The following is a 22,966-nucleotide window of genomic DNA, read 5'->3' as shown; positions in this document are numbered from 1 at the left end:
GATTAGTTCTGGGTATTTCAGAGCCTCTGAATGTTCATGGTAAATTTTGAACAGTGAGTGTAGGGAACAAAGGGGAAAAAATTGGACTGCTTAAAAATGAAGACTACTCATTGCAGTGGATAGGCAGATAAGGCACTTAAGGAATTGTTCTGGTCAACAGGATATAGAAAAATACCTTTCATATTTTGTGTTTTTGCCGACTTGAAGAAATGAACGAGTGCCTTACTCATTAAAACTGTTTTTCAAATGCTTCGGAAGCCAACATCTTGAGTCCATTAGATCAGAGCACCATTATCCTGGTGTAAATGAAGTTTCATAACAATCTTGCATTAAACTTTTATCAGCATCCTTTAAAATGCATCATTATTTAGTTTGTTCTGAATTAATTTCAGTGTTATTGCTTTAGTTTCAATGATTGCCACTCCCTAAACAAACACTAACAAGATTATCAATTTAGTTACCTCTTTGTACTTCTGTACTTTTTTGAACTTTAGCTGGGTTACACATGATTTTCCTGAATCATTCTTAATTTAATTGGTTGTGAATAAATCATTGTGTCATGGTTTTTAATAAAAGTATATATAACCAAAGTGGGTAGAATATAATACTGAGTATGAGAATTTTAACTCTTAATATTTTATTAAGAATATTTTCTTTCCCCCCAAATGTAGCATAGTCACTAAGAGTGCAGACTTCCAAAATCAAATGTAGCTCCATACCTCCTTGCTGTGTAAGGCTAGGCACCGAGAAATATTTCTATGCTTCAGTTTCCTCAACTGTAAAATGGGAATGATAATAATAGCACCCAGTTCAGGAGTAACTCAGTTAAAACATGTTAAGTGAGTAGAAAAATATCTGTTATATACTAAATGCTCAGCAACATTGGCTGCTACCGTTGTTGTTTCCTACTGACCTGGCTTACTGTTCCTGTATCCCCCAGGTTGATCTGTCTTTCCTGTGTGTAAGAACATTTATAGTCTTAGCCTCTGTCTACTATGCCAACCAGTTTTCTAGTACAGTGACATGTGAAGATCACTAGTCTCTTGTATAGTTTTTTTAAACAAACTATCCAAACTGTTTTGATTCATTCATTTACTCACCATTTATTTGGAAACAAATTTTGTGCTAAGCGTGCTGTTAATTTCTTTGGTTCAAAGAAACCCTGCAGATTTCTCAGAGTTCATAGTTGGAGAATGATTGCCTTTCCAGGACAAAGGTCTCTGCCTGCCTTCACGGCTTATGAATGGCTGTAAATATGGCTCGTGTGTGAGCGTTTAACTGGGTTCTGGATCTTCAGGGTTCTCGTGGCCACGTTTTAATGGATAATCTTAGCTTTAATTTTCTCAACTGGACTAGCCTATCCGATACTGAAATCCTTCCATCCACGGAATTATAAAATGCTGGTTATCCCTTGGAATACATCTGTTACTAAGATAACTTGTCACATTAACCATAAAATAACGATTTAGAATTTTTCTCAGGGTAGGCCTGCCACCACTGCTCTGGTTTTTAGGAAAACAAAGTAATTCCTTCCCAAAGACCTGCCACAAAACCCCTGGGGAGCATGTGGTTAAGGTCTCCGGACCTTGGCTTGAGGACCTCTTTCATTTTGATGTTGGTTCACCTTGTGCAGCTTCTGAACCTGTGGGGTCAGGACATCAGAGATAAATCAACATCTTGATGTTCCCTTTCCAGGAGACAGATCATGCCTCAGACATGGTGAACCGTGCGGTTTTAGATTCCAGGACTCCTGAAGACATGAAGCAGGGCCTATCTATGGTTGAAGACGCACAGCTGCCCCTCGAGCAGAAGAAGAGGAAAATCCAGAGGAACCTTCGGACATTGGAACAGACTGGACACGTGTCATCCAAAAACAAATACCAAGACATTCTCAATAAGATTGCCAAGGTTGTGGGGAAGAGTATTCTTTCTGCTTTGCGTTAAGTTCAATTCAGTTCAGTCGCTCAGTCGTGTCCGACTCTGTGACCCCATGAACCGCAGCACACGGGCCTCCCTGTCCATCACCAATTCCTGGAGTCCACCCAAACTCATGTCCATCAAGTCGGTGATGCCATCCAACCATCTCATCCTCTGTCTGTGCTAATCATTGCTCACATGCTGGGACTCAGTAGGTGACGTGAAGGATTCATAGTTATATACATATGGTTCCTGTCCTCCTCAATATTACAGATGTTTTAAGGTTTCAAAGCAGTTGATGACTTTTAACAGAGAATAACCACAACTCCCCCCAATTGAGGGGCTTCCCAGGTGGCCCAGTGGTAAAGAATCTGCCTGCCAATGCAGGAAACTCAGGAGAGGCAGATTCACTCCCTGGGTTGGGAAAATCCCCTGGAGGAGGACATGGCAACGCACTCCAATATTCTTGCCTTGAAACCCCTGTGGACAGAGCAGCCTGGCAGGCTACGGTCTGTAGAGTCGCAAAGAGTTGGACACAGCTAAGGACACTGAGCTGAGCGTTCAGGCGCAACTCCCCCAAGTTGTCAGAAGAGCTGAAACACACCAGACATCAATGCTTAGGAAACGTAATAGATGAGTTTCATCTGTTGCTTTAAACAATACCTACTAATTTTAAAAGCGACACTTCCAGGAGAGTTCTCTCTTGAGTAATGAGTTGTCATATAATCCTCTTGCCCATAGGATCTGCCGCTGAGATGACACCTCTATGTCCCAGAGAATTTGTCTCTAGTCAGTTTAGCCTGAATGCAGTTCAGACTTAAAAGCTAGTTTCTGTTTTCTCATCCCATATTTTTACAGTTGAGAAACTTCCTGAGAAAAGGATATCAAATTAGTGCAAGGAAACATCACAGGAAAAGACTAGATCTGTTTGCCAAGGATAAGGAAGTATATATTTTGGGTTAAAAAATTTCTTTTCATTGTTTTATTTTGTCCAAACATGCAAACTAAAATGGATCTGGAGGTTAAGGACAGTTACATGATCAGGAAAAAAAAAAAAAAGAATTCTGAAAGGGAAGTGGACTCAGCTTTATTCTTCCATGGAAACTTATGGCCATTACTGGCAATAGGCTTATTCCTCCCAGCCTGAGTGACTCAAGGGAAGTGGTGCCTTTTCTGTAACTCTGGGTTGGAAAATACTTCTCTTAGGGAATGTACAGTAGAGAAATTGAGGCTTTTGTCTTAAAGAAAAAAACTATCATGAAAGCATCCCCTCAAATATTCTACTTAATGAAGAATTCTTACTTAAAAGGAATGGTTTTTAATTTGTCCACAGAGGAAAAATAATAATACACTGGCACTTTTCTTAAACATTTTCTTAATTTAACAATTAGAATTTTAAAAAAAAGAATTATATGTTTGTAAGTTTAACTATACCATGTCTCTCGCAAGCTGTAAGCAGCTTGCTCCAACTTCATGCTCTAGGAACTCTATTTAAATCCAACTAATAGTTATCCATGTTGAATTTGTTCAGTCTTGAGACCCCAGTTGTTGTTTGTGCAAATGTTGGAAACTATTTTTCAGATTAAAAAGTATATTTTTAAAAAATTTATTTCACAAATGGGGCCATCCCTGGTGGACTCTGAACTTTCACTGCTGAGGGCCAGGGTTCGATCCCTGGTTGGGAAACTAAGATCCCACAATCCTGGCCGGACAGCTAAGAAAGAAAAGAAAAGAAAATTAATGTAATGATGAAATATAATACTTTTCAGGGTAAAGCACTCTTCAAAGTATATATAATTCAAAACTTTCTGAGGAAATTGTCTCCTGCTAAAGTCTTGCTTGTGTACTTTTTAAAACGCTAGCTCTCCTTAGATTAATTGTATGCTTACTCTAAAATTGCTTCTTTGCTTTTCCATCAACCTTATATCTGGAGAAGGCAATGGCAACCCACTCCAGTACTCTTACCTGGAAAATCCCATGGACGGAGAAGCCTGGTAAGCTATAGTCCTTGGGGTCGCAAAGAGTCGGACCCAACTGAGCGACTTCACTTTCACTTTATATCTCAAAGTAAACTATGGACATTCCTAGTTCTAAAGTGAAAAGGGAACATTTGGGTGCTGAAAGTTTAAAATGAAGTAACTAAAATAAACTGTTATTGTTATTGGGTCACTAAGTCATATCCAGCTCTTTACAACCCCATGGATTGTAGCCGGCCAGACCCCTCTGCCCATTGGATTGGTTGCCATTTCCTTCTCTAGGGGTGTTAACCTGACTCTCTTGCATTGGCAGGCAGATTCTTTACTATTGTGTCACCAGGAAGCCCTAACTGTTGTAACAGTCACAAAGAGTGATTTGAGTACTAGATATTCTTCTTGTCCCAAAGGGGCAGTATTATAAAGCAAACTCCTGCTTAAATCTCATACCATGGCCTTTCCTTTTTACCGTAGGATATTCGAAATCAAAGAATCCATCGTAAGCTTCGAAAAGCTGAACTGGAAAAACTTCAGCAGACGCTCAGTGCACTTAACAAGAAGGCAGCATTTTTTGAAGAGCAAATTAATTATTATGACACTTACATAAAGACTTGTTTAGACAACTTAAAAAGAAAGTAAGTTGAAATCATATATTCTTCTGTAATGTCATGATTTATACAAGGTATCAATTCATATACAATCCTGGGCTGTTCAGGTTGGGATTGGTAGCAAACTTTGATTTATTACATAACCAGAAACTAGAATCTCAGTTTTATGATTCGCCATTGTGAGCTAAGAAGTCAGGAGTGAATTTAGAAACATGTTAATTCTCTATAAACACTGGCATTAAAGTTAGTTTTACCCTGTTGTGTTTCAATCAAGTAACTTTAAACACTTGGGGAAGCACTTTGATTATTCCTTCTTTTTTAGTCAAAGGTGTCTTTTAAACACTATTATTTAAAAAAGAAAAAAAGAAAGCTATGCTTGGGGATATTTACAGTAAACAGTATTTATATGCTTGATAATGTTTAAAGCCAGATACTTGCTATTGCACGATGCAGCTTAGTGATTTTTAATTGCTTACTGATTTTTAAAAGTCATGTTGACACAAAAGACAAAATTTGTCAGTTCTCTATTACCCATTAGCACACATATCATAGTTTTTTTTTCCCACAATATAGGCAGTTGTAATGAGTATTCTTTGCTCATAATTATTCTTATCACTGGATAAGGTCAATCCTAATCAAATTTTAATTACCCATTTAAATATGTAATTCATTATTTTTATGTAATATTTATAGTCAAATTGACATTAAAAAATTGTACTATACAAAAAAGTGAATTGCATTAATCATAGAAGATTTGAAGGAGGAATATAACCAAATTTAAACCTCATTTATCTGGACCCCACTAGTTCTGATTCATTTGCAGCCTTTAAATTACTTTTCTGTGAGGAAGAAAGTTGGTCAAGCTAATATATAGTATAAATAAAGTTGTGAGAGATTTTCTTTATATATTTACTGCATCTACAGCAAGCCATTTTACAAGCTCTGCAGTCAAGTGAGATAGATTGGGATTCTCTCTTACATTGTGTGATCTTGAACCAATCCGGTGTTCTCTGAAGTCTCAATTTTCTCATCTTTAAGTGGGATTTGGGAGTGCCAGCCTCACACGTGTTGTAATGAGAGCTAACTGGAATACTCGTGGAACAGAGGAATTTATTTTGGAACACAATGGAAAGGTTAATTCTGTAAATGTGAGGCATTATTTAGAAAGCACTGGGAAGAAGGATGGCCATCTTGTGTTTGTTAAATAAACTAACTTTGTTAAACTAAACACTTTAAATGACCCCTTCCCTTAGGAGTGTGTACACAGTTCATTTCACGGCACCTCAGCTGCTTGCAGAGTGACTTAATGGAGCCAGGTGGTCCAATACCCCTGAGACAGCAGAGTGCAAGTGTTATGAAGCATATTTGTCTGTAATTTGAACTTGAGTCACATTGAAAATGGCTTTCCCTTAACCAGTTCAGTAGGAGATTTCACTGGGCAGGGATGGTTGTCACTGACGATCACACAATATAAAGTTGCCCAGGTTCCATACCTGGAGGCCAGGGGTGGACGGGGGTATGCTTTCCTGGCTGCTGTGCTGCCAGGAACATCTGAGTTTGCCACCTTCATGCCAGATGGTCTGTTCTTATGTTGCCAGAAATACTCGGAGATCAATTAAACTTGATGGAAAAGGAGAACCCAGAGGGATGAAGCGGGCAAAGCCAGTGCGGTACACAGCTGCAAAGCTGCAGGAGAAGGGTGTCCTCCTGGACATAGACGATCTTCAGGCAAACCAGTGAGTAGCACCCAGAATCTGCACAGAACACAATACCCTCTCATCTTGCACATCAGATCTGACTCACATTAATTCAGCTTCCTGTGGCCTTTGAAGAAAGTTTCACTGGGTCTATCAGGGCTTCCCCTTGATTTCAGATGACAGGAGAAAACACGTATTGTAATCTCTGGGCTTCCCACCAGGCCTGGCACTGATCAAGAGGCTGAGTTTCCCATGGCTTTGCCAGCCTCGCCTTTCCCTCCAAAAGTACTGAGTCATAGCGGTGAGAATGCAAGGCTGCCTTTCCAAAGCACTTTCAAAAGTAGATTATTTGCTTTGTCTTTTTAAGAAAGTGGGATTTAAAAATTTGGTATTTTACTCAGTGTGCTATTTTCTGCCTGCTTTCAAAGCAAATGGTTTACTATTTCTATCAATTTGTATTTCCTTGGGTTTAAAGACAAGAAAGAAACCGTTGCTGCCTAGCTCCGAAAAAAATAGATTAATTTTGTTAAAGGCAAACAGGGAGCTGGAGTGATGTGGCTTCGAATGACCCAGGGCCCTCATTCATTCAGCAGTAACAGTCTGAGTGCTCTGGGACACCATGCACTGTGCTAGGACCTGTAGGGACCCAGACTTAGGGCCAAACACCCCCATCCCCAACCTCAGAGGGTTTCAAGCCTAGGAAAGACCACAGAATTCAGCTTTTGTTTCTATGAGTTCCTTTCGTAAAAGGCAAGGATATGTCTCCTGCCACATGGTTCAGCATCCCCCCTTCCATAATTGGGAGAAGACAGGTAGCTGGGCATAAACAAATATGTTGAATTTAAAAAAAAAAAAAACAGTCTAACCTTTGGTCTTGCTCAGTGAGAGTTATTTACAGTTGCAAAACAGGACCTTTCTGAAAATTCCCTGGGGGTCCACTGGCTAAGACTCTGCACTCCCGTTACAGGGGGCCTGGGTTCAATCCCTGATCAGGGAACTAGATCCCACATGCCACAATTAAGACCCTATGCAACCAAAGAAATGAAAATAAATATTTAAAAAAGAACCACACAGGACTTTTCTAATTTGAAAGCCACAGATGGTGCCTTGCTTGGGTCAGAGCCACTCCAGCAGCAGTGTTACTGTGTGTATTAGAAGTGGAGGAGAAACTTCCCCCCAGGCGCCACGCCAGGCGCTCTTGGGGTCACTGTTTTAAAGAACCAGATTCTTATGGTCCATCACTCCCTTTCCCATTGTGGGAGGCCAGACTCACTGCGTGCGGTCCTCTGTAACTCCTGCTTCCTCCAAGGCCTGGCTTCCCTTCCATTTATTCTATCCTACCTTCTCTTTGACTCAGACCAACTCAGAGAAAATGCTTCTTCTCCTTTGAAGTTGCCATGAAAGTAATCATCTAAACAACTAACCTCCTGTCAGCCATACAAGTCAACACTTACAGTTCTGTGTTCAGTTCAGTTCAGTTCAGTTCAGTTCAGTCGCTCAGTCGTGTCCGACTCTTTGCGACCCCATGAATCACAGCACGCCAGGCCTCCCTGTCCATCACCAACTCTCAGAGTTCACTCAGACTCATGTCCATCGAGTCCGTGATGCCATCCAGCCATCTCATCCTCCATCGTCCCCTTCTCCTGCCTCCAATCCCTCCCAGCATCAGAGTCTTTTCCAATAAGTCAACTCTTCGCATGTGAATCTCATATAATTTCAACTGTATCTTATGCTCTTTAAGACCTAGGGTCATATTTTGCCTTTCTTTTGTAACAAAGCACCTACTCCAGTGCTCTACGGGCTACAGATCTCCTAGTTCCCGTGAGCCAAATCAGGAAAAGATGATGGGAGACTTGGGGTAACTTACTTGGGGTTTTCCCAGCAGCCTGTCCACTGAGGGGGTTGAGTGAGGATTCCATTCATTTCAGCTTTAAGCATATATTTGCAGTTCCACATATGTGAATGGTCCTTTCTTCATTAGGTTTAAAAATGTTACATTTGATATCTCGTCTACTGAAGATGTGGGTATCTTCGATGTCAGATCAAAATTCCTGGGTGTTGAGATGGAGAAGGTTCAGCTCAATATTCAGGTAAGCTGGAATTCCTGCATATTGGGGGGAGTTTCATAAAGGGGGTCATTCTTGGCTTCCCTTGCTTGCATTCTTCGTGACAAACAATGGCATTTAGCTGTAGGCCAGTACCATGATTATTTGCCTGTCTTTAAGTATTGATGATTTTTTAAAAGCTATGGTTCTTCAAATTATTGGAACTTAAACTGCTTTTAAATGGTAAACCATAGCATTGAGTTTTTCTAAGCCATGTTTTCACTTTGAAACTTAGAGAAAAGAATAATATACACAACAGTATTCAGAGCTATTGATTAAAGGCTGGAAACTTTCTTTTTCTTAGGAAATTGCATTTCTAAGATAACATATACCCAGGATTGAAACTTTCTGGATCTCATTTCTCCTTTTCTTTCTCCTTCCTAGAATTATGTTTACATCAGTTTCTTAAATTTCTTTGTTAATTCTTTGGGATCACAAGCAAGAAAAACATTGTGCAAAACAGATGGCTATAAATAGAAAAGTGAGATTTGCAGTCTGAATTATTACTATTTTTTAAAATAAGAATCACATTTAAGCCAAATATGTTGAATAGAAACTGAGAAAATAGTTTGTGCCACCAAAAGAAAAAAAAAAGAAAGTGGAGGGTGTTTGGAGCAAACTCTTATGTACTCCAACTTCTTAATGCTTAGCACAGGATCAGTTTAGATCCTTAGAGATCTTTAGATCAGTTTAGAGATGTGGTTGAGTTTTCTTTTTTGTATGAGGTTTTAAATGGAAATATCCCCTATTTACTTGGGCCCCAAACTGCTTGTAAAATGGTTCCCAGGTATTCTGCAGGCATCTACATGAATCATCATGATAAACCACTGGGAATGGTGTAGGTTCTAGGCTCACTGCCTGCCTGACCTGTGGCTGAGATCAAGGAAGTTATACCTCCACCCCGAAGCCATGGGGTGAAATACCAGGGCCCTTCTTTTCTGTCTGGCATTCCTTGTAAGCTTAAAGAACAAAAGAAAGAAGAAAAAAAAAAAAAAGCTAAATGGTTTGATAAAGACACTGAGATAATGGAGTAAATTGGAGAAAATTGAAGATATTATGTAATTTTGAAAAGTATTCTTAAGTAAATAGATTTCTAATGTATTTTAAATGTCACTAAATGTATCTGTTTAAAAATTAAACTGAACGTCTTGACTCACTCCATGGAACATTTAGATAAATTGAGGAAGAGAAAAGAATGCAGTGATGTGCTTTGGTTAGTGATTCTTCTCTAAAGCAAAGATATATCATGGATTGCCAAGAAGGAAATGACCCAAGACCAATCAACATCTACTGAACAGATGAATCACCAGTGACCAGGAGACACCTGTTTAGAGAGGCCCTGGGAATTCCACAGGACTTCCTTTTAACATGGGTGCAAACATCCAGCTTCACTTGCTCCTTTGTTAAAGTTCCATAGTAGGATTAGCTGTTCATGCCCTTCACTTAGACATACAGTTGTCAAATGTTACTCCTGAGCTATCTGTAGATGGCTAACATGCTCCAGATTTTTTCAGTCATTCATGTATATCGTCAGGACCAGTTATGTAATTTTCAGGGCTCAATGCAAAATGAAAATGCAGAGCCCCTTACTCAAAATTGGTGAGAATTTCAAGATGGTAACAGCAGAACATTAAGTGCAAGGCCCTTGGTCTAATCAGGGGACTGTGTGCAGATCGAATGCCCAAAGAGCCAGCCCTGTATAAAATGATTGTCAGACATAAAGTCAGACGTCTTGTCACATATGGCTTTTAAACAGTTCTAGGATGAAGTGAATTTTACGAAAGAGAAATATGATGGGCAGGTCCTTAGTGTGAGTCAAGGACTTCGTTTCTAAAAGGACAAAGGGAGATTCCTTCTAACTCTATGTGTCTAGATTTTCTTCAACCCAGTCTTTCCTTGGTTCATAAAGATTATATCCTGAAGGCATGACTTACATGAAGGGGTTCTGCTTATACAGATAATGGCTGGTGTTTATGGAAGGCTGCAGCCTTGGCATTCTTTTCCCAGATGAAGAACTGAGGTTCAGAAAGCATGCTATGGAAGGGGCCCCTGGAGTCCAAACCCTGCATCGCTCTGCTCTACTGCCTGTCTCACAGGATTCCAGTTGATCCTGACCAGACAAGAGTGGCTTACAAAGGGTTTGCAGACTCCTTGATCTCATCTACCCAGGAACACACCTGTGGAGTTGGCAGTGTCAACCCCCACTTTACGCACAAGGAAACAGAACTTCAGCTAGGTTATGTGTTATTGCAATCTTATTGCAAATAGTGGAGCTAAGACTAAAATCTGGTCTTGAACCACAAGTTCAATCAGAGTTCCTCCATTCCCCACATGGAGGGGCGGGGTGGGCAGCTAATTTCCCTCTGTACATGATTCCTTCTCAACTGAACCATGATGGTTTCGTTCTTTTCCACAAGACTTTAACAGATGTTGCCTGTCCCAAAGGAAAAGTGAACCTCCAACCCTGTTTAATAGTCAAAAGCATTCTTGATCAAAGAACTTCACTTCCCTGTGGCATTTCCATCCCAGAAGCATTTCTAAATAATGGAGGGGTTTTAGTTGAGTGCAATTGGAGCTAATTGAGAAAGTGGAGCAGGAAGCTGGCAAGAGCTCACGTTCTCTCAAAGACGATTCCAACTTCTGCAGGTGGCCATGCTCATTGTAGACACAAGGTATTATCATTAAGAAGCAAGAAGTTTTCAGAACTAGAAGCAGGAAAACAAGACGTGGATATGAGCCTAGGGCAGTTCAGGAATGATATCTTCTGTTTGGGAAGGGCCCCTGTCCTGTGTTATTATAAAATGTTACTGCTTAGTCTCATGTGTGTGACTGGTGTGACCCAATTATTAATTTATAAATGAAGGAAATTTTATTAATTTTTCTTTGTTTACACAGCAGTGATGAAACACAGAGTGATAATCTTACTTGAGGATGAGGAACAGAATACAGGAACACAAATAGTCTGTCTAGATCAGGAGGAATTGCTTTGTCCGTTGGTCTCCAAATGTCAGTCTCACAATTTTCATCAATAAATAGATCATTTCTCCCCATTTCTACATATTTATTTATAAAGTATACATGCACTTGGCACTTTACTCAAAATTTATTTTATAAAATACACAGAAAATGTGAATGCTTAAGGAATGAGGGAAAAAAATAAAGAGGAGTTTTAAAGTATTCTTTTCTGCTCCTCAGTGAATTCTCTGACTCTCACTTTAGAAAACACTGGCTCTTCTACAGGATATACCTCATCTTGCTGTCACATCTGTGTCTTGAGTTTTTCGATTAAAATTAAACTTTTAATTATATATCTAATGTTAATGGTATTGGTTTTCTGTCATACAGTCCTTATCAGTTCTAAAAATCTGTTTTCTTTCACTGAGATGAGTGATTCTCAAACTATGGCACCCAAACCAACAGTATCATCACCCCTTGGGAACTTGTTAAAATGCCAATTCTTGGGCCCTCCCCCAGAGCTCCAGAATCAGAGGTTCCTGGGGGTGGGGCCCAGCAATCTGTGTTAACTGGCCTGTGTTTCATTAATAAAGCAGCTGATTACCATGCACACTGAAGTATAAGAATCCCCACTGAGGTCCTTAGGTCAACTGAATCTTATTTTTGTCAACAAATTCTTCTAGAATGTGTTTTAAATGTGGGAAACGTCAAGTTGAAGCTGTGATTGGTGTTCCTTGCAATTGCAGGATTTACTTCAGATGCAGTATGAAGGCGTAGCTGTGATGAAAATGTTTGATAAAGTTAAAGTGAATGTAAACCTTCTCATATACCTGCTGAACAAGAAATTCTACGGGAAGTGAAGTGCCTGCAGAAATCTCTCGGATTCTGTATCACCTGGATTAGGAAATGAATCTGTTTGGTATTTTTGTTTCTAAACATGATTGAGATCACTGCTTATAAATGTGTGATTTTTTTTTTTCAAGACCAAAACTGTTCTGAAGAATGTACCCATGTGCCTTTCTGATAATCTGATACTGCAGTAGAATGAGACACAAAATGAATTCCTGTAAAAACTGCCACATTGTGCTGTGGTGTGGGTAGTCTGATTTAAATCTTTGGACATTCTGGGATTTGTTTTAAAGTAGAGAGATAATTTTAGCTGACTAGGGACAAATGTGTAAACCTATTTTCCTATGAAAAGAATTTTAAATGTCCCATTTAAATAATGTACCTCTTCATAGATTTTTTTGTTGTTTTGATCTGTGGAGAAATGGAAGCTGAATTATTTGTAATGAATTATTTAGACAGATAACTTGGTTCTAAGCCCTGCCTCCTGGGAGTTATCGATTTTAAAGAGAACTTTTGTGCAATTCAAAATGAGTTTTATAAGTAATTGAAAGTGACAGTACAATAACACTTTCTGTACAAAGGTATATATTTTATGTGATTTATTCCTACTCAGTGAAGTGCACTACTGCCTCATGGTAAAGACTGTTGGACCCAGAGCCTTTAAGTGACTAAGGAATACCATGAACAGCAATCGAAGGCCCCCATTTCCACCCCTCACAATCTATTTGAATATTTCCATTGTGCCTCTCAAGTTTTTGTAATGCAATAAGATCAGTATCTGGATGGTTTTTAAATGTATTCTTTGAAAAATTGCTTTATGTAAAATAAATGTTACTGAATTACATTAATTTGCCTTTTGTCTGAATAAATCCAGATCATTTAGTGGGTAGGAGAAGCTTCTTGGTGGGGCCTTTGGGGAAAAGAAGTACCATTGACCCTCAAACAACATGAGGTTTGATCTGTGTGGGGCCACTTATATGTGAATTTTTTCAATAGACAGTTTAAACGAAACATGAATTTCTTTTTGACATCTTTTTAGTTTTGATACCTAGTGTTAATAAGCTCTATAACATCTACAGTGTTTTATAACATATAAGACAATATAGGTACTGAGAAATTATTTATTTTATAACAGATGACAGACTTTCAATATTGATAAATACAGTGCAGTACTGTAAATGTCTTTTCCTTATGATTTTAATAACCTTTTCTCTAGCTACTTTATTATAAGAATACAGTGTATAATACATATAACATAAACAATATGTGTTAATCAAGTGTTTATGTTGTTGGTAAGGAGCTTCCCAGGTGGCACAGTGGTAAAGAATCCATCCGCCAATGCAAGAGACCCAGGAGACACAGGTTCAATCCCTGGGTCAGGAAGATCCCCTGGAGAAGGAAATGGCAACCGACTCCAGTATTCTTGCCTGGAAAATCCCGTGAACAGAGGAGCCTGGGGGAGGCCATGGGGTCATAAAGAGTCAGACACTACTGAGCGTGCACCCATGTTATTGGTTAGATTTCAGGTCAACAGGAGGCTATTAGTAGTTGAGTTTTAGGGGAGTCAAAAGTTATACTCAGATTTTTGACTGCGTGGAGGGTGGGTGAGTGAGGCTTTTAACCCTCACATTGGTTAAAGGGTCAACTGTAATACACCTATACCTGTACTATGTAGGATACAGTTTATAGGGAGAAGAAAATAATATTCCATCTATCCTTCAGGGTCTTGGCTGAGGACCACACCCCCATAATAAAAGATTAACAGGAGAAAAAGAGAAGTTTAATAACTCCTATACATCCTACATACATGTGAGACACACAGGTAAAATGAGTAACTCCCCCAAATAGCCCAAGCCACCCCCTTAAATTTCCAGCTAAAGACAAAAGACAATGTGGGAGGGAAGCAGTTATGGGAGGTAATCGGGAGATTTCCCTTGTAAATGTAAATGTCTTTCACAAAAGGGTAACTGCTTGGTTTCCAGAGCTTCTCCTATATCTGCTGTTTTTTCACAACTAGCCAGCTTGAAGTACTCCTTCTACCAGAGATACATATTCTGCTCCCTTTCAAGAGTGGCTGCTGTGAGCACAAGTTCCAAACCCTGTGACGGAGACAAGGTGGAAGTCTGTTTTCTCGGTGGTAAGCGAGCAGTCCTCTAAGTTACAGGGACACAGGCTGGCACTGGGCTCTGTCCTTGTCACTGATTCAGGGAAGGAGGTCCAGGGCAAGTCCTTTTGTTCCAAGTTCCATGTGTTGTTTCTGCTTACTTCCATTGGCCAAGACAGACACATAACCACAGCTAGCTTCAGGAGAGGCTGGGCAGTAAGGTCTGTAACTGGAACTCAGCAGCCATGTGCCCCGGGAAAACCCGCGGCTCTAGTTGTAAAGAAACGGGAGCAGTGATAGCTGGCGACGAACCAGCCGTCTCTACCACAACAGTAATCCAGACTCTCAGGCTACCCCTGACCAGAGTACCCCTGACACTTTGTATTCTGTTCATTCATTCAGCAGGCTTTATGTTCCATGGGGATTACGAAATGCTGAGAAACTGGGTTAGCCTATGCTCATTTGGTGGGCTTCCCTGGTAGTTCAAAGGTTAAAGCATCTGCCTGCAATGCGGGAGACCCAGGTTTGATCCCTGGGTTGGGAAGATCCCCTGGAGAAGGAAATGGCAACCCACTCCAGTATTCTTGCCTGGAGAATCCCATGGATGGAGGAGGCTGGCAGGCTACAGTCCATGGGGTCACAAAGAGTCGGACATGACTGAGCCACTTCACTTTCCCAGATGGCACCAGTGGTAAAAAAATCTACCCGCTGGTGCAGGAGACACGAGATAGTTTCAATCCCCGGATGGGGAAGAGCCCCTGGAGTAGGAAATGGCAACCCACTCCAGTATTCTTGCCTGGAAAATCCCACGCACACAGGAGCCTGGCAGGCTACAATCCATGGGGTCACAAAGAGTTAGACGCAACTGAGCACACACGCACACGTTTGGCACAAATGAACTTGAAGGTAAGACAGAATCTGGAAAATTCAAATTTAAAAAAGTAGAATCTGCTACTTTAACAATGGTTTCAGGTTATACAGATTTTTGACAGAGGTAAATACCTTGAAACAATGTTGTCTCAACAGCTTGTAGATTTGGGTTTTTTAATGCATTACCTTTACTACAGACTTCTATCAGAGCAATCAGTAAACATACAGTTAACTTCACCTTGAGACTAAACCCTGTCTCCTCCAACTAGCATTAGGTGAGGAACAGGAACCTGTAGGAGGTAGGTGGTAAGTTAAACTTCCTTCTTCATCCTCTAGGAAAGACTTTAAGTGGAAATGTACAAGAGGAGCCAAAATTAGGGGAAGATGTTTAGAAATAAAACCCAACCTTTAGCAGTGTCTCAAAAAGGGACTTGTCTTAACTTATTTCAACACTGAGTGACATGCTTGAGTATTATTTGTATGGATGAAGATCTTTGTATCATGGCAACACCCTCAAGGAAAGCTGTGAATGTTTTCTCTTGGCCCACAAGATGAGGTCATTGTTAAAGATGTTATCAATTGCTACTTTTTGAGATCTTGAAGGGATGTGAATGAATGAGTGACCCCGAGAAGGAAGCAGGTAAGGAGGACAGGGAGCCAGTGGAGGCATGGGTGCAAAGATCCCTGGAGCCAAGGCTTGCACCTTTCTCATGAGGACTGAACCACCCCCACGTCAGGGCACAGTTGCTCCCTACAACCCTGAGCCACTAAGACTCTTGGGCAGTGTAGGGGAGAGAAAATAATTTTCCCTATACCCTTTGAGTTCTTTACTGAGACTCCCTGTGCTAAATGATTAACAAAAGAAAAACAAATAGTTGATTAACATGGGAGATACTCAGGAAAACTACATAAAAATTCCCCAAATGGCTCAAGCTACCATCTTAGCTCAAATGGTAAAGAATCTGCCTGCAATTTAGGAGACCAGTTTTGATCCCTCTGTCGGGAATATGCCCTGGAGAAGAGAATGGCAACCCACTCCAGTATTCTTGCCTGGAGAATTCCATGGACAGAGGAGCCTGGCGGGCTACAGTCCATGGGATCACAAAGAGTCGGACACGACTGAGCAACTAACACACACACACACACCACCTTAGACACTATCTTCAACTGAGATAAAGATGTGAGGAAGCTGGGAGTGGGGGCAATTCTCCGGAAGGTGAGCAGAGGAAACATAGGCCCTGCAGATAAGACTGGCAAAAGTTATCATTGGTAATAGCACTCTTCCTGGCAAGCCCCCTTTCCAGTGTGAATTTCCCTTACAATTTCCTTCACAGAGAACTTCCACTCTGCTCTCAGAGCTTCTCCTGTGTCTGTAGTTTCTCAATATAAGATTATGTCAAAGAGGCCTGTTTAGGGTGGCCTGTTCTGCTACCCTTCCCCAGCTTCCTCCCCAGGGCTCAAAGCTTTCCTTCCTCCTAGGAAGAAGAAAGAAAACACTGGTTTTGCTTTAAAGACACATAGGAATTGAAACACTTAACTTCATTTTTACATAGCTGACTCCTGTATCTTGATGTGTGTTTGATCACGGTTCCACTGTTAACAAATCGTTTTTGGTCTGAAATGCTGAGAGGGACCATGCGTCCCCCGAACTCCTCTTTTAAATTAAAAAAAAAAAAAAGAAGAAACTTTTTAAATTTATTTTTGGCTGTGCTGGGTCTTCGTTGCTGCAGGGGTTTGTTTTTGGTTTTTTCCCTCTAGTTGCAGCGCAGTGTGCAGGCTTCTTTTGTTGCAGAGCATCACCTCTAGGGTGCTCAGCCTTCAGAAGTTGCAGTTCCCTGGGCTATAGAGCACAGGCTCAATAGTTGTGGCCTATGGCTTATGCTCTGAGGCATGTAGGATCTTCATGGATCAGGGACTGAACCCATCTCCTGCATTGGCGGGCGGATTCTTTACCACTGAGCCACCAGAGAAGACCTGAGCTCCGCTCTTCAGCACCTAGAACTTAGAAAGGACGTCACAGGATTCTAGCTACTCTCAAAGAATGTGCTCTAGTGAACTCCACAAGAGGGAAAGCCTTTGCATGCTTTAATATTCTGGAGGTTTGTGATGAAGAAAGAGACCAAATCAGTGAAAACATTGTCTGACGTGACATATGTTTAAAAAAAAAAAAGACAAACCCCAAATGAATTGATTTTTTTCTCCCTACTCCCATCACAGCAAAGCAAGACTTGACTGCAGTTTTCACCCTGCCCAGAAATGTGACCCATAAAACAGTCAATCTTAACTTTTGGATCAAGACTGTGGAGCTAATCTGCATGGTTAAGACCCCTGCAGTTCCCTTCCCCCAGAAGAAGATGGCCTGGCTTGAAATCCTCTTTTCTTTTGCTAATACCTCCTTGTCCCACCCTCCTCCAGCCTATAAGAACCCTCTGGAGTTCCCCTCTAGTTGCTACAGGAGCTGCTGTCTGATTCTTGAATCTCTGAATAAAGCCGATCAGATCTTCAAATTTACTCAATTTTGATTTTTAACGCACATCTCCCTTATGCTGCGACACATGATACATATTATGATACATATTGGCGTATCTGTGTGTGGTCAGGCACTAACTGGAGGTGTTATTCACGATGTAGTTTTTACAGCTCAGGCTGTAGTCAAGTAGGAGTTTGTGGTACTCCTCAACATTCCAAGAGGCAAACCACACAACTCTGAATGGTGAAAGTTGTCTCTATTTTGAGAGATTCTGGTGTGTATCGGGTGGTCTAAGTGCTGACCAATTTGTAAAAACTCCATTGCCTCTGTTACTGAAACCAGGATTTAGTAACAGGTTAAGATAGAGCCTTCTAAGTCACCCTGTAAGCTCCAGCGGAGAGACTGTTCCAGGCTCCGGTTCTCAGAGCCTTGGCAGGGCCTTGTAAGTGGCAGGGACACCCAGCACTGGATCCTGCCGTGGGGCTGAGAAGGAGACTGATCCCCGCCCCTCTCAGGTGCCCCCGTATGGCTCTTGGCACTTGTATTGTTGTAGAAACCGGAGTCGCAAACACTCTTCGGAGGACACTCGAGACGGAGTACGGTTAATTACCCTAACGGCTCCCAACAAGTGATTTCAGAGAAGGCTGTTTTATATCCTCAGCTACATGACTGGTTACACGTTAGTAATTAGTTTTACAACGTGCAGGTACGGAACAATGAATAATTACAGTCTGCAGGTGCAGGCACTATCCTTAATCTGAGATAAGCTGACCTTTACCTCCAATCTTTGTTTGCCACTTGTGAGGAGGGGGTTTCCTGGTTTTTCTTTAAGGATGACTAACAGGGTTCAAGCCCAGTTCCCATCCTGCCTTACGATGGCTGACAGTCTCTTCCCTCCCCCCAGTGGCCCCAACAGTATGAACAGTTACTGGTTATCTCATTTTAACAGTGAATATGCACTCTCCAAATAAAATAGCTCATACAGATTCTCTAGGTTGCCTCACTGTCATTTCCTTAGAGTGTAAAATCTCTTAGCTAAAATACATTGGAGGGTGTGATGGTTAATTTTGTGTCAACTTGTCCTGGCAAAAGGAGGCCCAGATAGCTAGTAGGGTATTATTTCTGACTATATCTGTAAGGGTATTTCTAAAGTAGATAAGCACTTGAATCTGCAGACTGAGTAAAGATGATACTTTCCGTGGGACTTCCTTGGTGGGCCAGTGGCTGACTCCACATTCCCAATGCAGAGAACCCAGGTGTGATTCCTAGCTAGGGGACTAGATCCCATGTGCCACAACTAACGACCCCACATGCCACAACTAAGACTCAGCAAAGCCAAATAAATAAAAATCACCCTCACAAGTGTGGACAAGCATCATCCAATCTGTTAAGAGCCTAAAAGGAACAAAAAGGTGCAGGAAGAGGAAATTCTTTTTATTTATTTATTTTTTTTCCCCTCTTTGTCTTCTTGAGCTGAAACATCTGTCTTCTGCCCTGGACACCAGAGCTCCTGGTTCTCAAGCCTTCAGACTCTGAGACTTAACACCAGCAGCCCCCCAGTTCTCAGGCTGGAAACTACACCGTCACTTCCCCTGGTTCTCAGGCCTTTGGACTCATTGAATTACACCGCTGCTTTCCTGGTTACCAGCTTACAGACTGCAGGTCACAGTGGAACTTCTTGGTTTCCATAGACATATGAGCCAGTTCCAATACAAAATCTCCTGTTACATATTTATCTCTATATATGCTATTGATTCTGTTTCTCCAGAGAATCCTCACTAATTCAGAAGGGAAATGAACAGATATGAGAAGTGAAAGATACTGAGTTCACCTTATATAACTTGGAACGAGTTTCTGATGTTTCTTTTGAATAAATACTGAATTTGACCTTGTCCTAGCACCCCAAACCACTAGGATAGGCTACCATTCTGTCCATGGTGTAATTAGCGGAAATGCCTTGTTGACCTGCTAGAAATGATTAACTTTACTTCTAAACCCCAAATACCAATGGAGGTTTGTGTCAACAAAAGGCGGAAATAGGATTCCTTGATTACAGATCAACTATTTGCTTAAAAAACAAATGTATAGGTATCTGCACAACACCTGGAGAATCGAATATCTAATTTGAATACAATTTGATCTTACACCATAGAAGCCTGGATATCATCACCATTAGCTTCCAAAAGGAAATTACTAAGGCAAGTTCTCGGGATACAGTGTTGTCCCTAGAGGGCTTCAGAGCGAGGAGGGATAAGTGGAATACTGAAGCAGGTAGGTCATCTAATGGGTTTAAATAAAACTGCTTTCATGGGATCTTGGGCTTAAAACTTTCACCATTTGTATAGCGTGTTTGTTTTAAACACACTATTAAATACCAAAAACACTATGAGAGGGCAGCTAGTGACTCATTTTAGTGCCAGACAAGTTCAAAGAAAATGAAACTGGGAAGCACTGTTAAGTGGTTGTGAGTGATGTATGTGATGCTGCAATGAGATTTCATTTCTGGGGAATATTAACATGCTGGGTAGCCACCTCTGGTTAGGTTAATTTGATGCTCTGGGGAAGCTGTATGTATTTGCTCTAAAACTGGCAACAAAAACATTTTGGTATGGGTAACAGGGAACAAATGAAGTAGAGAGATTGATACATTTTGCAAGAAGCTCTAAAGAGCACACAAATACATGAATTTTTGTAGAGAAAACAGCATATCACCAACAGACCATAATACAAAATTGGAAATTAATCAAAACTTCTAATAACTTACAGATTGAAGAAGGTAAAATGAAGTTGACAAAATATTTATACCTGCGCTGCATATGTTTATACATATTTATACCTGAGATGCATATCAAAACTTACAAAATGCAGGGAGAAGTGAAAATTAAGCTAAATGGTTCAAAAAGTTAGGAAAGTTAAGAGTAAATCCAAAGGAAGTCGAAAGAGGGAAATTTTTAAAGCCTGTGTGAAAATTAAGGACACAAAAAACAATAAAAACAACAAAACAAGATGGGCATTTAAAAAAACTGGTCATTTCCATTAAAGGGAAAAAAAGCAAAAATACATTATATAAGGAATGAAAGTGAGGTCAAAACTATAGATAAAATAGATGGCTTTAGAAGGATAAAATGTGGTATATAATATAAGACAATGCTATAGGTTTAAAAAATTAAATATACATGTACCATATAGGTAAATTTCAAAAAACGCAAACTGCAAAAGTATTCTTAAAGTATGTTACTCTGCGTAAATATTTAAAACATACAGAGCTATACTGAAAAAAAAAATTTGAGGGGAAACACAACTATACTATAAGTGCAATAACGTGGATGAGAAAGTTACTCTTCTGAGCAGGGAAAATGAATGGAATCAGAAAAGTGTAGAGAAAAAATCTTAAACAATACTGTATATGTAAATACCATGGGTATTAGGTTCTGTAGTTTTCTATGCTTGAAACATCATATCATTTCAAGAAAGTAATACAAAAACTGTATGAAATCCTGTTCAATTCTTTTTCTCTCTCAAAGCAGTTGTTTTCAGGTGTGTCCCCAGCAGCCTCAGCATAACCTGGGATCTGGTTAAAAACGTAAATTTTCAGTCCGTTTCCCAGACTCAACTGAATCTAGAAATGGAACTTAACAATGGGGGAGGGGGGTTAACAAGCCTGCCAGGTGATTCTGATCCAGGTGTTTGAGAACCCTGTCTTAGAATGTGCATGCCGGCATGCTTAGCTGCTTCAGTCGTGTCTGACTCTTTGCAACACCATGGACTGTAGCCCACCAGGCTCCTCTGTCCATGAGAGTCTCCATGTAAGAATACTAGAATGGATTGCCATGCCCTCCTTCAGGGGATCTTCCTGTCTTAGAATGTTGTTACTGAAAACTTTGGTCTGAAACCCCTCAGATACTACCCATCACCTGAGGGTCCTTGTAAAAGTGTAGAATCTGATTTCATAGGCCTTGGATGGGGTCCGGAGCCTGCACTTGCGTGTGCTATAAGTCAAAACCACTGTTTCTGAAGGCAAGTTTTTGAAGGCACGCTCAATTTTTGGTGGCTGCTCAATTAGCAATCCACAATCTTTAGAAAATACTCAAGTGAGGAGGAAATAGCTCATTCTGTTCCACTCTTCTTTGCTCGGTGTATTTCAGTCCCACCCTAAAAGATATTTCAGTTGATACACACAAAGAACTTAAGCATTTCATTATTTCTGAAGCTCTTTTTTGGTCACTAGAGGTACATTCTGTTCTAATGTGCTAAGTCATTTCAGCCATGTCTGACTCTGTGACCCTACGGACTATAGCCTACCAGGCTCTGTTCTAATAACTAAGGGGGGGAAAAAAGAGAAAAAGTTATTTTAAACTTCACAGTTTTAGAAAATGGTTAAAAACATTTTCCACCAATGAAACAGATAAAATTTAAAAGTTTACTCAGAGTGTTATTTCATTTTCAAAGCTATACATACATACATGAGCTTCCTTGGTGGCTCAGCTGGTAAAGAATCTGCCTGTAATGTGGGAGACCTGAGTTCGATCCCTGGGTTGGGAAGATCCCCTGGAGAAGGGAAAGGCTACCCACTCCAGTACTCTGGCCTGGAGAATTCCATGGACTACAGTCCATGGGGTCACAAAGAGTTGGACGGGACTGAGCAGACTTTCACTTTCACATACATATATACTTGTATGTGATTACAGTTTCTTGAGTAATGGACAGAAACTTTGAACAGTGGTCACCATGCAGATGTGGGTCTTAGAAGGGAAGGCTGAAGATACTTTTCATTTTATATCCTTGAACATATTTGGCTGCACGTGTTAATTTTATATTTAACACTGTATTTCATTGATTCTGGTGGCTCAGTCAGTAAAGAATCCTCCTGCAATGCAGGAGACTCAGGTACAATCCCTGGGTCAGGAAGATCTCCTGAAGAAAGAAATGACAACCCACTCCAGTATGCTTGCCTGGGAAATCCCGTAGACAGAGGAGCCTGATGGGTTACAGTCCATGGGATTGCAAGGGTTGGGCTTAACGACTAAACCACCACCATTGATTCTGAGATGTTCTCTTCGTGTTTAAACAGTCCTGAAATTGAGGTGTTTCTTACAAGCGTAGGTATGTCACAGTTTAACTGGCAGCATTTTTTTTTCTTGCTTGTGGTACTTAAAATGACTTTTTAAAACCAATGGCATCTTAGGGAGGGATGCTGAAAAATAGTATGTCGATAGAGTGGAGAAGCGTGCAATTTTTATGGTTTACATCTACTATTGGATATATTTTCCTTGGAGAACTGAATAAGCATTTTAATAGCATTATTTAGTTAGGTTATGCAGTAATTTACTGAGCAACGTCTGTGTACAACAAACAGGGCGCTGTGCGCTGAGAACGATGAGGGGACACAGGAAGAACCAGATGGTCTTGGCGGGTTTA

The 22,966-nt window shown here is 40.6% G+C and overlaps 1 protein-coding gene across 1 annotated transcript in view; it reads left to right on the top strand.

Annotated features, from left to right (window-relative positions):
- LOC120860949 (ras GTPase-activating-like protein IQGAP2) overlaps positions 1–12,952 on the top strand; it is a 309,525-nt gene extending 296,573 nt beyond the window's left edge. Inside the window, exons 32-36 of the mRNA XM_040236658.1 lie at positions 1,696–1,908; positions 4,365–4,525; positions 6,097–6,234; positions 8,177–8,285; positions 12,002–12,952. Coding sequence (XP_040092592.1) covers positions 1,696–1,908; positions 4,365–4,525; positions 6,097–6,234; positions 8,177–8,285; positions 12,002–12,115 — 735 coding nt within the window. The 3' untranslated portion in view covers positions 12,116–12,952. The remainder of the gene's footprint in view (positions 1–1,695; positions 1,909–4,364; positions 4,526–6,096; positions 6,235–8,176; positions 8,286–12,001) is intronic.
- The last annotated feature ends 10,014 nt before the right edge of the window (positions 12,953–22,966 follow it).

Source organism: Oryx dammah, unplaced genomic scaffold, assembly GCF_014754425.2.
Source record: "Oryx dammah isolate SB20612 unplaced genomic scaffold, SCBI_Odam_1.1 HiC_scaffold_11210, whole genome shotgun sequence".
Taxonomy (NCBI): Eukaryota; Metazoa; Chordata; class Mammalia; order Artiodactyla; family Bovidae; genus Oryx; species Oryx dammah.
Note: the sequence above shows the minus strand (reverse complement) of the source record. Positions and strands in the feature narration are given on the sequence as shown.